Source organism: Eriocheir sinensis, chromosome 70 (assembly GCF_024679095.1).
Source record: "Eriocheir sinensis breed Jianghai 21 chromosome 70, ASM2467909v1, whole genome shotgun sequence".
NCBI lineage: Eukaryota > Metazoa > Arthropoda > Malacostraca > Decapoda > Varunidae > Eriocheir > Eriocheir sinensis.
In genome coordinates, this window is record NC_066578.1 from 5,407,261 (window position 1) to 5,424,740 (window position 17,480).

Sequence of the window (17,480 nt, forward strand, 5' to 3'; positions counted from 1 at the left end):
TTTCCTTTAATCTTTACTTGTAGACTTTCCCTGTTTAGTTTAGTTTATAGCTTAAGGTTCAGTCACTACTAGTCCCGCCAAAAATATTTATATCGTGAGAAAATCAAAGATTATTTACGCATTATCTTGCTATTTTCATCCCCTAATTTCTCCAGTTAAGATTTTTAATAGCCTCGATGCACGCCGTAAATATTTTAGGTTTATCTTCTCTCCCTGTTTGCTCTTTTTCTTTATTGTGACTCCCGTTTCTTTGAACATATGTGTATGTCTTATAGAATGCTACAATAGATTACCCCTGCGCCATATTGTCGAATGGCATTCAGAGCAGCTTTTTTTTTTTTTTTCGTGTTGAAAGCCTCCTCGTAGTCAATGAATGCCGCACCAAGTGATTTTCTATACTCATTTGTCTTCTCTGTTATCTGGTGTACTCTGTGGAGGTGATCCGTGTTTAGGAATTCACTTTGAAAAACAGCTTGTATCTTTGGCTGGGTAAAATCTGATGTGTGAAATAGTTTGTGGTTTATTTTTACGCAAAACTTGTAGATAAGTGACAGTAACCTAATAGGACAATAACAATTATAGATCTGTTAGGTCTGTTTTAGCCAGTAAGATTATGGCTGCATTATTCTAGACTTGCGTTAGTTTCCCTTTCCCGAGACGTGAAAAGTGTCGATTGTTTTGCGACGGCACTTTCTCCACCGTTCTGCATAAATTCAACACAAATGTCATCCTGTCTTGGAGCTTTTCCTATTTTCATACTTCTGAGTTCTTCTTTGATTTATATTTTTGATACTGTCGGAATATCGCGAATACCTATTCTTACTTCATTCTTGGGCTCAGTGTCTGAATGATGGAACTTTTCAACCACCTTTATTATTTCACTCTTGCTGTATTTGAGTCCACTGTTTGTTCCTCTTACGACATATTTGATTATGAATTATTTTTTAGACCGAAACCTTAAGTTGCTACCTAGTTGATTCTCATCATGTTGAACTTTCTCGCAACTTCCTTCTCTATTCATATATAAAGGTTTTGTAAGTTCTGTTTATCTACTTTGTCTCTGATTATGTTTTCATATTTCTGCTCTTCTCTACTTAGGTTCAGAATAGTGTGCTGTGCTTTTATTTTCCTTTTACTTCCTACTTAAAAGTGCAGCTTCCTTCGGAATTTTAGTGAACCTTGCGTTACTATCCTGTGTCAAATATTTTCCGTTTTTAAGGATGCATGCCTATCTGTCTGGGCTCTACTAGGCCAATGTAGCGGGCAATCCATCAGTCTGTACCATTCCTCTGCTTATAAGTTAGCAACACCAAACGTATTACTACGATTGAGTGGGAAATCGGTGGGTTGGGCAAAGGAAACATCCTTTGGGAAGTAGAGTCTTATGATATAAAGAAACACCAGCACTTAGATAGACTGACCTTGTTTATAGTCGCGACACTTTCTGAAAACTTTCACCTCATCTTCAGGCAATCTACAATAAAAAAATAAAAACATGACTAACAAACAATACCAATCTCTAAAAACAGGAAAGAGGCCGGTTATATAAATTACATTAATAAGCGAACTTGATAAAAATCTTGAAAAAAATCAAGAATTAAAAACACATGTCAGTACTTGTCATTTATGAATCTGGAATATAATCGTAAAGTGAAGCAACACAAAGTCCAAAAGGTGAATCCTCTCAATATAGATTACTTATTTTAAAATAAGCATTATGGAAAAACAGATGTAAAAAAAAAAAAATAAAGATTGAGGGATGTCTTGTGGCTCTCCTGGCTCGACTTGTGCCGACCGTCAGTAGTGTTTTGATCAAGTGGAGCTCTATAGTGTCTGCACGAGTAGGAAGAACTGATAAAGAGTCTCAGCGCATCACATGGTCGCATTCTGGGTCATGGTCACACGTAACGCTGTGTTGTACTGGTGGCCTGCTGGTCGTCACCGATCGACCCAAATGTTCAAAGATGCGGACCCGTAGTTGGCATTTGGTCATACCAATGTATGTTGCATTACAGCAATGACACTTGTAAACCACAGATGCCTATAGTTCTGTTCTGATAGTATCCGCGAACCTAACGAAGTCACGCTTGTATTGTTTGACAAATTGCTCTACTGTTTATTTGAGGATTAAATCTTGCAACAATTTACATAACATTTTTGATTGAAACTTTTTTTTACCATTAAAACATTAGAAAAAAAGACGTAAGTATTGGGCTAGCGTTTTTTTTTTTTTGTAGTGGTTATATATTTTTATCATTATCATTATTATTATTATTATTATTATTATTATTATTATTATTATTATTACTATTATTACTATTATTATTATTATTATTATTATTATTATTATTATTATTATTATTATTATTATTATTATTATTATTATTATTATTATTATTATTATTACTGCTACTACTATTAATGGCACTACTCCTTATACATATACAACAACAACAACAACAACAACAACTACTACTACTACTACTACTACTACTACTACTACTACTACTACTACTACCATTATAATTGTTAAATATTATTAATATTAATGTAATTAAGCGACGACAGTGAAAACGAAGACAACAATAAAAGGATGAAGATCATGTATTTGCAAATAGTAATTATGAGGATAACGATAATGAACGATTTCGGTCGAAAAATACCTACATTTGCGGCAGCAACAGGCGTTTGCTCAGGTAATTATAGTAAGTTCCGCTGTACCCGAATCTTAAAAAAAATATGCATGCAAAATTATTGATTGCCTGACGAAACAAAGTATAAGTAACATATATGACAAAAAAGATAAATTATGATGGCAACAATATTTATAAAATACATCTTTCAAATACTTGAAATAATCCTGTCATACTACTTATCAACATGCCGTTAATTATTAAGTATGGAAGCAGTAAACGTCGATGCATATGAGTAGATATTACTAGGTATAGCATAGTGACACGAGGTGACCAACAACTGTTATCATGGTAGTAAGTGTTTATCATATCTCCCTTCTCAGCACCCCACCCGCCGGCAAGAGGCTACGAGACCCAAAGGATATAAAAGACAGAGGAGAGACAGCAGAGGCAGCACTAGCTCCAGCATGAAGGTTCTGGTGGTGTTTGCCCTGGTGGCCCTCAGCGCCGCAGTCGCCTTGCCCGGCTTTATGTCGGATGAGCCTGACGGTGAGTTAAACCCTCTCAGACTTGCCTTTTTCAACACCAACCGTGTAATTCCAAGTGACACAGAACACAGATTATATTGATACACAGCTTTCAAACACACGTAATAGGATATTACTTAATAACATTTAAACTTTATAATCAATGTTTTTTACTCCACGAGAAGTTATAAGATTTTTTTTCAGGTGTACCCTCACATCAGAAGCAGCATGACGTGAACTACGCCTTCTACAAGATCTTCGAGCCAATCCGCGACAGCAACATGTTGGAGAGGGCCATGACCTTCAACCCAGTGGCGGATACCTCCATGTACAAGGACGGAGGCGTCGCCGTGCAGAAGCTCATGTACGAGTTCACACACAAACGTCTGCTGGAGAAGAAGCATTGGGCTGCCGCCACCAACAAACGCCACCTGGAGGAGGCAATCATGCTGTTCGAGGTGTTCATGCAGTGCAAGGACTGGAACTGTGTCTCCAGCAACGGCGCCTACTTCAGGGAGCGAGTCAACGAGGAGGAATTCCTCTACGCCGCCTACCATGCCATCAAACACTCCCCTCTCACACAGCACGTCGTGCTGCCAGCCGTCTACGAAGTCAAGCCCCACTACTTCGCCAAGGCCGAGGTCATCGAGCAAGCCTACGAGGCACACGAGATGAAGCTGAGGAACATCGTCTTCCAAAACAACTTCACTGGCAACCTCCACGACATGGAACAGAGAGTCGCCTACTACCGTGAGGACCTCGGCATTGGTACTCACCACCTCATGATGCACCTGGAAAACCCATTCTGGTGGAAGGACACCTACGGCTACCACATCGACAGGAAGGGAGAGAACTTCTTCTACGTTTACCACCAGCTCCTCAACCGCTACGACGCCGAGCGCATCTCCAACTACATGCCCCTCCTCGAGGGGCTGAAACTGGACGAGCCCCTGCACGAGGGCTTTGCTCCCCAGACCACCTACAAGTTCGGTGCTCCCTTCCCCATCCGCAACGACGACATCCAGCTGCACGACGTCGACAGGGTCGGCAGAATCCACGAGCTTGTCCACATGGTGGACCGCATCCACGACGCCATTGCCCACGGCTATGTGGAGGACGAGCAGGGAAACAAGATCAACATCGAAAATGACAACGGCATCGAAATCCTGGGTGACATCATCCAGTCGTCTTACTACAGCCCCAACCGCAAGTATTACGGCAACCTCACCACCCTGGCCTACACCATGCTCGACCGTCAGGTTGACCCCAAGGACAAGTACGACCTGCCCCCTGGCGTGGTCGGCCACATGGAGCTGTACCCCCGTGACCCCGCCGCCTGGAGGCTGCACAAGACCATCGACAACATCTTCAGGGAGCACATTGACTCTCTCCCTCCTTACACCAAGGAACAGCTCGAGTTCACCGGAATTGATGTCACCGACGTCCAGATCCAGGGCACCCTCGAAACCTACTTTGAGGAATACAAGTGGGACTTGGTCAACGCTTTCAATGACAACAACACTCAAACCGAGTTCTTCGACATCTTCGCCTCCACACCTCGTCTTAACCACAAGGAGTTCTCCTACCAAATCAAGGTACAGAACAACAACGGCGCTCCCAAGAAGGCTGTCATTCGCATCCTCGCCATGCCCTACCGTGACGGCAACGGTGCTCTCATCCCCTTCGACGAGGGCCGCTGGCTTGCCATTGAGATGGATCTCTTCGTCAAGACTCGTAAGTTTAACCGAGTGATATTATATCATTTGCAAAATTTTAATTTTGTCTTTACTACTTGAAGAACACTTTAAAATGTTAGTATACAACTCTTCAACTCGTCTTGTATCTACCATTGTTATTTTCTCTACCTTCACAGTGACTCCAGGCAGCAACGACATCGTCCGCAAGAGCTCGGAGGCCTCCATCACCGTGCCTGATCCCCTCACCTACAAGACTCTCGTCGAGAAGACCGAGGCTCGCGAGAATCTCGAGATGTACGAGAGCGCCACCGGCATCCCCAAGAGGCTGCTGCTGCCCAAGGGTAACGAGGAGGGCGTGCAATTCAGGCTGTGGGTGGCCGTCACTGACGCTGCTGAGGACGTCAACGATGAGAGCATCATCACCATGAAGAAGTACCACCACTATGGCGTGCACGGCGTCCAGCCCGACAAGAGGCCCTTCGGCTACCCGCTGGACCGTCGCATCCCTGACAAGCAGACCTTCTACGAGGTACCCAACTTCAAGGAGACCATGGTCAAGGTCTACAACCACAACGTCTTCATCGCCCTGCCCCGCCAGTAAATCTTCTCGTGGGGTCTGATCATCCTGGGTCATACATTTTGAGCATGATGCATGAAAATGTGAAAAAATAATATTTTGTAGCACGACGGGACGGCCTTCATCATCGAGGTCTTCTTCAAAACTTTTGTTTACTAAATTTCTGACACTACAGACATATCACAAGAATAAACTATTCTTTTTGAATATTTGTCTGAATTCGCCTAGCAAGTCAATAGCTGTAAAGATTTTATTTATTTATTTATTATTTTTTTGTAGGCACTGTAACTCGACGGTGCGCAATTAGAAACTAATTCAATCGATAGCTTCGTTTAAACTGAAGGGATATTAGTTAGTTCAGTTTAATTGCAATGTTGATGCGAGTGTATCAGTTTGGTAACGTGAACAAAACCTTGCCGAGGTTTAATGGGATTCATGAGGTAAACTATATTCACGTCATTGTACACTGCAGTGCCCGGTAGCCCCGCCCCCTCCTTCACCCTCCCTCTACGGCAATATTATCTCTTATCTCCAACATCCTTTCATCCAACCAACCATTCAGCGCCCCTAGCTGCGGCAGAGGGGCGGGGCTTCTGGGTCAGTCCAGTGCTCTGTGATTACTATTGGTTTGTAGGTCTATGTGACGACAAGTCGAGTTGTAAGGTCTGTAGAGCTTACTAATACTTTATTTAACTTGGGGTAAAGACTTGAATTTACAAGAAAAAAAAAAAGACACCGGAGCTACAGTCACAGCGTTCCAACTTCTTGGATCTTTGTCCAAGGTATGGAAATTTTAACATTTTAATTAAGGAGCAACAACAATGGACTTAGAAAATCCAAGCCACCCAACTTTATAATCAACGAGGCTTGCCCCCTGGCCCCTTCCCAAGGTAAAACGTATACGAAAATGCATTATATTAATAATTCTTTCACGTGCTAAATTACTACGAATATTGGTTTGGAGTGGTGATCCTTAAGATTAACCAAATTTAGCTAATCATCTCCACATAATCTGAAACTACCGTTTCTATTAGTTAGGCTACTTTAAGAACTTCTATTTGGTTAATTATATGGACTCTCGACCAACCACGATCACTGTACTGTATACACTTTGGGTATGGTTTGCTTACAAACCAGTATACCCAGTATGTTCGTGAATATATGGTTTTACTTGTATTATATATTACATAGCCTCACGTCGTCTCCCCCTCCTCCAGAGCAGCCTCATTCTCTCAGTCACACCATCTTTTCCAGGCTCTCTATAAGGATTTTTTCACATCTTCAGTCTTTCCACTATTCCTTTCAGTACTGCAGTTCAAACCTCGACCAGCTGTGTCACCAGAGTGTTCACCGGTCAGGTATGAAGTATATCAATAGTTGAACTGCAGCCGAGGCCAAGTCAACCATAAGTAGTATAACATTCTGGCGGGAAGTGAACAATAGTTCTGGCTGATCGTGGCGGCCAGTAATAAAGAACGAAACAATAAAAATCCCCCCACATTAAAAGAATTCGCACGTCTTTACTTACCATGAAGCTGATATCCGGTTGTTGATCGTTTCTTCTCAATTTGCTATTTCTTGCGGACGAGGAGGAACTGAGTCGACTAGGCTATGCAGTCTCTTTTCTGACAAGGTGTATAACTCGTTTCAACCTATAATGAAGTTGATCTCCCGATCCATAAAATACCACAAGTTCTGGACTGTTGGCAGACTAGTTCTAGATGTAATTCAGTGCACAATTACGTATCAAGCCATTCTTTTCTAGCTTGCTTGAGTGGCAGGAAGACGCATTCTGCATGAATTGTTCCCCCTTATACCTGTCTTAACACTACTCTAAATTGTTATACCACAGACATAAGCACCGTTCACGATTCACACTGGCACGAAGATGAGCACCGAGGCCAAGCGCAGCAATGGCCTTTGCCCTCAACTTCACTATGAGCTATTGATAGACTTCACTATTCACTATTCACAGACTTCGCTATTCACTATTCACAGATTCACAGACACTCCCTTTTCAAAGAACACCAAATTTACATTGCCATGCTAAGTAAATGCTTCCCAAGCCACAACTGAGTCTGGGTGTAATACTATATTTTCACCGTACATGTGGAGCCATCACTGTTCTTGGCACTCTGGAAACACTTATCACCCCACAATATGGTGCGTATTTTCTCTAAGGGCCGGTGAGGTTAGCGAAAATTTGTGCAGTGTAACATTCAGTGAAGGGGGGCTCCCGTGGTCCCGTGGTGGAGTCTCTGCCTTGCCCTGCGGCGGGGTGCTGAGGCGTGGGTTCGAGACCTATCAGTTACCATTGGGAGGTGGGCTCTTTCCGACACCCTCAGCCCCGTTTTTGGGCCTCCTTGAAAAGAATTGGGTATCTCTCGTCCAGCCGTCTGGGGATTTGCGCGACATGCACCGGCTTCCTCCATTGGGGTATATCCCCAACGAAATACCCCCCCCCCCCCCCAAAAAAAAAAAAACGTTCGGTGAATAATGGCGGCGGGTCAGGAGTTGCCAGATTGGTCTTTTTTTTATTTTTTTTTATATCCGAGTTGAATTTAGGTCGGGAGTCTTGCCTTCATAACGGTACTCCCTGATGTAACTTTTTCTGGGTCTGTGGTCTTTCTCGGTCTTTCTCGGTCTGGGTCTTTTGAGTTTCTGAATTTCTTTACGTCTCCTCTTCCTTTCTTTTCTCTTTTTTTGCCAAAATTTACATAGTTGGGCGCCGAAATGTTTAAAAATATAACCCTAAGGAACTCCTATTCAGACATTTCGCCTCTCACATCAACTATTTCTAAAGGCCAAAAAAGAGATCAATGGGGTTGGATTAATTACTAAGGAGAGGTTAGCCTGCAAATTTCGAGACAATGACCGCTTATTAATTTCTGGACTTACTTTGATACTTTATTATATAATTTTTTTTACTTTTTTTTCTGTTCTGTTTCTTTCTTTTCCCTTCTCTTCTCATTCTGTTCAAGGATCAAAAGGAGGAAAAGGAACCGTATAACTTCGCAAAGAGATGGCATCCTCGTGAATTCCTCGTGAATAATCATTTTTTTAATAGTTGTTAGGTATACCAAACTATCAGAAAGGTCATTAAATTATCCCTGGAAATGCTTAAAGTCTTGTCAAATATGAGCTTGGGCGCCGAAATGTTTAAAAGTATGACTGTTGGGAACCCTCACTCTGACGTTGTTGGAACTTTGTTTATTTACTTGTGTTGCCCGCGTGGTGAAAGTCTTTTACAGGATTCCAGATGTGGGATACAGGACACTTCACTGAGCCCGGTGCAGCCATGGAGGTAAATATACATGTTTAAATGCAATCTGAGTCCTCTATAACAGTTAATTCCAGTTAGATAAGGAGTAGGATAAATATCTACATCTTCACCCGTAACACAATGGCGGACAAAACTCTCTGTTGTGTGTTTTGATGTAGCTTTAACATATAGCCAAGCATATCACGAGTATTAAAAACTAACCTTCTATGTATAAATTAAACTAACCAAACCTAACCACTTTGAACCCTCTCACCTCCTCTCTCTTACCCTAATCCTGGTCTTCTGAGGGTAAATGTTTATAGGTTCAGCATTTTTCCTACTCAGTGTTGGCTATTGCTGGGATATCTTGTGATGCAGCCAAAGTAATCAATAGAATACCTAGCACAGTTGTCAGTCATCACCCAGCACTGTCATAATCATCACCAGTCACAATGATCACCAGTCACCAGTCACAGTTATCACCAGTCAGTCACCACCACTCACAATTATCATGTCACCAGTTCACTCGGCTCACAATCGAGAGAGCCCGGGTTCGATTCCCGGGCGGAGTGGAAAAACTTGGGTGGCTTTTCCGATACCCTACGCCCCTGTCCACCCAGCAGTGAATGGGTACCAGGTATTATAATCGGGGGTTGTGTCCCGTCTCCTGGGGTCTGTTCCCTTCTCCTATAATTCCTTCCCCCTCCTGTCTCTCTCCGGCATATGACCACAGATGTTGCGCCGACTAAACGAAACATTCCAACATTCATGTCACCAGTTACATACATTACCAGTCACCACTCACCATCATCACCAGTCACCAGTCACTATCATCAACACAACATCCAGCACAATCTGACATTTAGGTCGGTTTTATAAGACACTTTCAGTTATTTCTAAAGGTCAAAGAGAGTCAGTTGGGTTCTAAATAGCGTCTCTTTAGGTTCATGGTACAGAAAAAGGGTCAGACTACTACGAGGGTCATAAAACTACCCCTGGAAATGCCCACAACTCCTACAAAAGCCTTGTCAAATATCTGTTCTTGGGCGACGGAATGTTTTATAATATGACCCTTACTTAGAACTAACCCCCTCTGTGCTAAAGCAGTGTTTTGATCATCCTGTTTAACCTGGTACCAACAAGGATCATGTTTCTTAATGGTCCCTCCAAGCGAGAAAAATGAGAAAAAATCACCCCTCACACAAACCATTTCATAATATATATCAATGCATTTGTGATCAGATCATGTATCATCTATTTTTGGGGGTTTATATCATGGCACAAATTTGGCCTGTCGCTGCTACATGGTAAAGCCACAAATTTGGCCCGTCGCTACTACCGGGTTAAGCATCACCTCCACAACTCTAATGAACAACATGGAGGACCAAGTAACACAGCTTCATTAAAAAACGAAACAATTGAAACTGCTATTCTGTACACACACAAGCCTTGGAACTTATTCAGAACACATTTTTGATAATGAATAACTCCTAAAATCATAACTAAAATAATTATAAACAGGAACAATCCGTCCGAGGTGTGTATTAGAAAACAAGATAAGAATTAACACTTGACTATCTTAAATAACTGTCTGAATATATCGTGTGCTTACAATAGGAAGCTACAACAGTAAGTAGTAGCTCCCGGTCTGAAACGGAAAGGATGACGGTTACAGAGATGAAAATACCATTGAATTTAACTCTTTTTTTATTTATTAATGTTTTTACAGCTAAAGAAACAGCTCAAGGGCAACAAAAAAGTGTAAAAGAAAAAAAAGCCCGCTAATCGCTGTTCATATTTAGAACACTCAAAAAATATGACAAATACAAGTGAGGCACAAAAATCCCCCTCGGAAATCAGTACCCAGATGTACATTGCCACTCTCACACCCAGGGCAGTTTAGTGAGGGAAGGAAGGTACTGAGTGGATATGCGGTGGAAAGAAATAAAAATGGTACTGATAAGGTCCTCTGAAATGAATGAGTAACAAAAACATTGAAGTGGTAAAAAAAATCCCTCCACTCACTGATACTTGAGGGCAATCTTGACAAGGGAAATGATAACAAACCTCTAGGGCAAAGCATAAAGGGGAGCAGAACCTCATTTTTGTTGTGTAAGTGATGACACAGAGATAATAGATATTTGTAGGTTTAACCCAGTTGCAGCGGGGATCATGATTCTTAATGGTCCCTCTAAGCGAGAAAAATTAGAAAAAATCAAAGCATTTGTGATCAGTTTATGTATCATCTATTTTTGGGGGTTAAAATCATGGCACAAATTTGGCCCGTCGCTGCTACACGGTAAAGCCACAAATTTGGCCCGTCGCTGCTACACGGTAAAGCCACAAATTTGGCCCGTCGCTGCTACCGGGTTAAGATGTATGTATGTGAAGTAAATGGCACACTGTCTGGCCTGTAACTCCCTCCCGTCTTCAAGCTTAGGTAATGAGTGGGAGGAGAGGCTTTAAGGAGGTAGGTAATGCATAATAACATGTGGCATCACCCCCCCCTCCCCCCCATCACCTAAATTTGAGGGTGACCAAGTGAAGGAGGAACATGACAGAGCAGATGGTGAAAAGTATTGGGAGGTGGCAATGTTAAGAGCCCTGCAGGTTAGGCCAAGGCTCTTCATGACCCTCTCGAGCAGGTTGCTAGACGTGATAATTCATCATCCTGCCAACGTAGACACATTATGTTGTTAGACTTTCATTATTCAGTCCCCTGTCAAGAAGGTTTGCTAGGTTCTGCCTGACTGAGCTTCACTTCATCCTGTTTGTGTGGAGGCATGCAATGTACCTCTTTCCGATGTTGTAGCAGGTGTTGACCAATGGATACAACAAGTCATAGTAATGGTTGTCAATACCATGTTGCAATTTTGTAATGCTTCTTCCTAGTGTGAATGGATTCAGGCACTAACTCTCTCAGCACTAACATGACATTCACACCTCCTGAGGATGGAGACACAAGATGGCCTTGGTCCTTGGGTGTCAGCAGAGGGCACGTGAGATTTTAAATATTCATGAACTTTTTAGTAATATATGTACAGTATATAGATACAAGGAAGTTTTCTGGAATTAACAAAATTTTACATTAAGTGTTCTTGATATAAGTAAATGAGTTGCAGTCTTGTTGGTTTATCTACTGAAGTATCTAACACCACAAAACACAGTATTCTATGATGAATTGAGTATTTTTTTTAGTAGTTTGCTGCCTCATCCTGTTTTTATAGTGGTGCCATTCCTGCTTGGCTCATGCTGCCTCCTAGAGCTCCACTGATCCTCTATAGAGAGTTTTGCTAGAGTACGGGTTGATAGGTGATCACAAGGACAACATGTGGGTAGTCTTCTGCCACTTGGTGATGTCTAAAAATTGTCAGCTTGTTGCGGCAAACAGGACTTGAACCCGGGTCCTCCAGGACACCGTGCCCACAGACTGACCACTCAGCCAACACCTCTCCCACAAAGTAAACAAAGTAAAAAGGGATTTCAACATAAAACATCACATTCAGAGGTGGTCACATTAGATGTAATGGTATACATTTTTTATGGCATTTTTCTTACCACAATAAATTTTGCTGTTGGAAGGCATGCACCAGAGGGTGTGAACACGGCTTATAACTTTGGCTGTTGAGTCCCTCAGAGTCTGTGCAGCCTGTGAAACTTAATTTTTTTATTCTGAAATTCCATGCGCTGCTTGGTGAGCTTGTCTGCTGCCCCAAACCCACAGTGATCCTGTGTGTCCTGCATATCTTTTATTTGCTGCCATGAAACCCAACACTACAAGACTTGATGGTACCTCATGTTTCTAGCACATTGCAATCAATCAATCATAGGGGACATTCGCTGGGGGGTGCGTTGCCTCACCCACCCTATGAGTTCCAACATTATACTGTTGAATCCTGGCTCTTCATCAGTAGGCCTTAGCCATTAAAAAAAAAAAAAAAAAAAAAAGTCACCCAAACAGATATAGTTTTGCAAGTACATATGTGGAGATGATGGCTGAGTGGTCAGCATGCTGGTGTGCTGTTCCAGACACGGGTTACAGTACTGCCCGTCACTACAAGCTGGCAATTTTCAGCCATCTCCGAGTGGCTGAAGGGAACCTACATGCTGTCCTGATGAACACCTGTCAACTTGGACTATAGTGAAACACTCAAGGGATTCAAGTGGAGCTCTGGGGGACAGCATGAGCCAAACAAGAAAGGCACCAGCATGAAACACTTGCATGGGCCACAAACAGACTGGGGCCGACCAGAGGGCCCCGTCAAGGATGCCTACTGGCAATATTAGCTGAACATAAAACAACAAAAAAATGTCAAATTTATAGTAAATATGAAATTACTGTATTAAACTGTAACAAATTTTGCATCACACTACAGAGAATAAATGATACAATGGAAAGACTTAAGCGTAGACCAGAAATATTATAATTTTCTTAACGTCCGTTTCAGGCAAAATCTACTCACAGGATATTTTTCACACAGCTAGTGCACAGTGTTTGACATTCCTACAGTAACTAGGTTTTGGACATCAGGAAAAATAATAGAAAATATTCATATTAATTCATTATAGTTTATAAAGCACTTGCTAGATAGGCAGGGTCAGAGACAGTCTTTGGACCAAGATGATTTAATCCCTCAATAGTGATTTGAATATAATATTTATAATCATTATTAATAATAATGCAACAATCATACAGATGTGTAGGTGAGCATAAACCAACAAACTAGAATGTTATTCACATGATATTTTTTTGTGTCCACTGTCAGGTATTCATACTCAAAAATATCAAAAAGGTAAATAGTTTTTGTCCTGCATCTTAACCCGGTAGCAGCGGGGATCATGTTTCTTAATGGTCCCTCTAAGCGAGAAAAATGAGAAAAAATCATCACTCACAAACCATTTCATAATATATATCAAAGCATTTAGGATCAGTTTATGCATCATCTATTTTGGGGGATTCATATCATGGCACGAATTTGGCCCGTCGCTGCTACACGGTAAAGCCACAAATTTGTCCCGTCGCTGCTACACGGTAAAGCCACAAATTTGGCCCGTCGCTGCTACATGGTAAAGCCACAAATTTGTCCCGTCGCTGCTACCGGGTTGACAAGTGATGCACACATTGTACTGGCCACTAACACATATTTACACATGTATGTAAATGGTACATGTGTATTAATGTCTTCAAGTTGATTACCAGAGAAATATTGGCTGCAGGGAGAGGTGGTGATCCATTCAGTTCCTCACTTGCTTCTTTTTCTGGAAAGATGGGGCTTCGTGGTGCAGTGGTTAGCACACTTGGCTTACAACTGAGAGAGCTTAGGTTCAATTCCCAGGCGGAGTGGAAAAATTTGGGAGGCTTTTCCGATACCCTACGTCCCTATCCACCCAGCAGTGAATGGGTACCAGTTATTAATCGGGGGTTGTGTCCCGCCTCCTGGGATCTGTTCCCTTCTCCTATAATCCCTTCCCCTTCTGTCTCTCTCCGGCATATGGCCACAGATGTTGCGGCGACTAAACGAAACTTTCCAACTTTCCAACTTGCTGGAAAGATAGTTCATGTTCAGAAACAGTAAACTGTATCATATTTGCTATATAATTACTACATATTGTTTGTTTTACACATTTATTTACCAAATAATAAATGTACTGGAAATTTTATCAGCTATATTGATACTCACAATAAGCACTGCTAAATGATCCTCTCTCTCTGACCGAAGACAATAATGTTTGGGGCCAAGCAATTTATGTTTCATGGCACATTTAAGCAAGACATGAGTCTCCTATTCATGCTGGTAGTACCTCACAAAACACAAATTTTATTGCTTTAAACAACTACATGTTTGCACATATACAGTTTGTTTTCAACACTTGCTAGTGCTTAGGAAAGTAAGAAATGGATGGAATCATATATCTCCTCAAGTGTATGTTTGGCCTGTGTGGTCAAAGTCTTTACCCTTAGTATTAATTAAACAAACTAAAGCTCTGCCTTTTTTTTTCTATTTATTTATTTATTTTTTTACATCTTCACCTGATGCGCCGGTAGGCTTGTTTTTGGAGGGGCCTGATGGTATGGCCCAGCCCGTTATGGCGCAGGCCAGTGTTTATAGTGAGACCCACAGGCTGCCATCATGTCCTGCCCTCCTGATGGCCTTAGCCCATTATTGTCTCCTCTGCACATTTTCCCCTTCTTCATTCATCTGATTGATCTGAATTCCACTCTGCTACTTCAACCTGGCTTGCCGCTAAACTCATTTCACATCTTATCTCTAAGCTCATATCTCTCATATCTCTATATACATGTACCTGCACTCTAAATCAATGCTCACCCTTTTTTGTCTTGAGTTCAAACCAATGGCCCTGAACCTACACCCAGTCCTCACAAGGCCTGTGGAGAACCCCACCAGCCCAGACCCTGCCTCCCTTGCTCTGTGAACCAGCTGCTCAAACCACAGCGATTTACGGCTCTCATCTTTATAGTTTTCTGATTTTGCCCTTTATAGATATCATTCCCTCCAACATGCTGAGCAAACCCAGACCTTACTCTCTCTTTCCCTTGCCCAAAGAACCAGCTGCATAAATTTGACTACTGGCTCTGATTTTTACAAGTTTCTGTTTTTTGCCCTTTATGTGTATTATTCCTTTATTGCATAGTGGCTGTTCCCTTGTGCCTTTAGATAGTTAGGTAGTAGTATGAGTCTTCCATTGAGCACTAGTGTTACATCTCTCCATCATGCTGAAAAGGACAAAGGAAACCCATGGCTCTGCATACTCCTTTTTATTTTTTTTTTTTTTTACAACAAAGGAGACAGCTCAAGGGCACAAAAAAAGGAAACAATAATAAAAAAAAGCTCGCTACTCGCTGCTCCTACTTTGCTGCGCTTATTTTTCTTACCAATGGACAACTTGCGACTAAGCTCTCTAACCTGTGAGTCTCCCAGCACTGACTCTCCCTTTGGGGCATTCAACAACAAAATCCTGGTTCAAGACATTTAAGGTATTGTGTGTTGGTACCTTTGGGGAGATGGTCACCACTTGTTCTTCTTATTCCCTCCCTTGACCATAACCCAACCTTCGTCCCTACAAGGCTGCTCTCTACCACTTGAATGGGTTAAAGGGTCCATCTTGTCTCCTCCTTCAACCATAACCCAACCTTCATTTCTACAAGACTCATCTACCACTTGAATGGGTTGAATGGGTCCATCTCATCTCTTCCCTCAACCATAACCCAACCTTCATTTCTACAAGATGCTCTCTACCACTTGAATGGGTTAAAGGGTCCATCTTGTGTCCTCCCTTACCCATAACCCACCCCTCATTTCTACAAGACTCATCTACCACTTGAATGGGTTAAAGGGTCCATCTTGTCTCCTCCCTTAACAATAACCCACCCTTCATTTCTACAAGACTGTCTTCTACCACTTGAATGGGTCGAATGCTTCTCCTCAGTTGTCTGTTTTCATCTCTGGCCTCACATATCTTCTCTAACTTCAAACAATACTTTATGCCTTGACTTCCTTGAACGCCCTTGATTATTCCCCTGCCTCCTCACTTACTACCTCTAAACTTTTTACCGAAAGCTTGCTTGGTAATCGACGTGAAAATTGACTAGATTTTGTAATCTTTTCTAATTTCTTTGTAGGTAAGTTCGTCTAAGCTCCATGTGTCGTCCCCTAGAGCAGCCGGGCCCACCCCCTGCATGGTGAGTGTTAAGTATTATGCTGATTATGTCCTCTTCCTTCTCTTCTATTGCTTTCTCTCCCTTTTTAGTTATTTATTGATGTACTTGAGTTCAGTCAATGGGAGTACCTATCAGTAGATGGGAAAAAAAATCGATTTTTTTTATATATTTTGCATAAGCATAACTTAATATGGGAGAATTTGAGGGTTGATGCGGCTCTGACACTAAGATCCATAACACACTAAGTTTTTAGTCAATGATGTAAATTATTAACAATAACGATGAAAAACCAGAGCCCTGAGGAACCCCAGGTGGTGAATGGAGTTCCCTTGGGGCAGCACACACACACACACACACACACACACACACACACACACACACACACACACACTAGACCCATGACAGATTGTTGACCCTCTCCTTCCCCTTCCCCAGTTCCCTGCCCCTTCCTACTTCTTCAATGTACTCATCATTTAAAGTATATTTGGTGAAATGCAGTGAAATAAAGACAGACAGTTAGAGTGTAATGACAGTGTGTTAGTACTGCCGCGAAGGGTAGTAAGGGCCAAGTGTGTCGCTGGTATTACTGGTCGTGGGTGTGGTGTGGCTGGTATTAGTGGTCGTGGGTGTGGTGTGTCTGGTATTAGTGGTCGTGGGTGTGTGTGTGGGTGTTGGGTGGTGTGGGGTGTGGTGGTCGGGGTGTGGTGGTGCTGTATTAGAGAAGTAGTGGTAGTGGTGGTGTGTTGTGGTGTGATGGGTATTGTGTGGCTGTGGCTGGTAATATTGGTGGTGTGGTTGGGGGTGTGCTGTATGTATGGTGTGTATATGTGTGGTCTGTGGGTGTGGGGTCGTGGGTGTGTCGGGTGGCTGTGTGTGGTCGGTGTGTGTGGTTGTTCAGTGTGGTGTTTTGCATTCATGGAGGCTGATGCTTTTGCATTCATGCGCCAGCTGCCATCCCCTGCATTTGATGATTTGCGACATATTGCATGAAAACATCCCTGCCATCTTGACATGGACGATTCATGTGGAATAAAGCTGAGTCAGGATGTGAATGAAGGATTCAGTTTATTGAGTCAAAAAGAAGGAGTTACATCAGAGATTTC

At 42.2% G+C, this 17,480-nt stretch overlaps 1 protein-coding gene across 1 annotated transcript; it reads left to right on the plus strand.

The window, feature by feature from the left end:
• The first annotated feature begins 3,038 nt into the window (after positions 1–3,038).
• On the plus strand, positions 3,039–5,641 carry LOC126988774 (pseudohemocyanin-2-like). The gene is made up of 3 exons (XM_050847175.1): positions 3,039–3,182; positions 3,365–4,894; positions 5,034–5,641. The coding sequence occupies exons 1-3, from the start codon at positions 3,101–3,103 to the stop codon at positions 5,456–5,458; spliced, it is 2,037 nt and encodes a 678-aa protein (XP_050703132.1). The 5' UTR covers positions 3,039–3,100; the 3' UTR covers positions 5,459–5,641.
• The last annotated feature ends 11,839 nt before the right edge of the window (positions 5,642–17,480 follow it).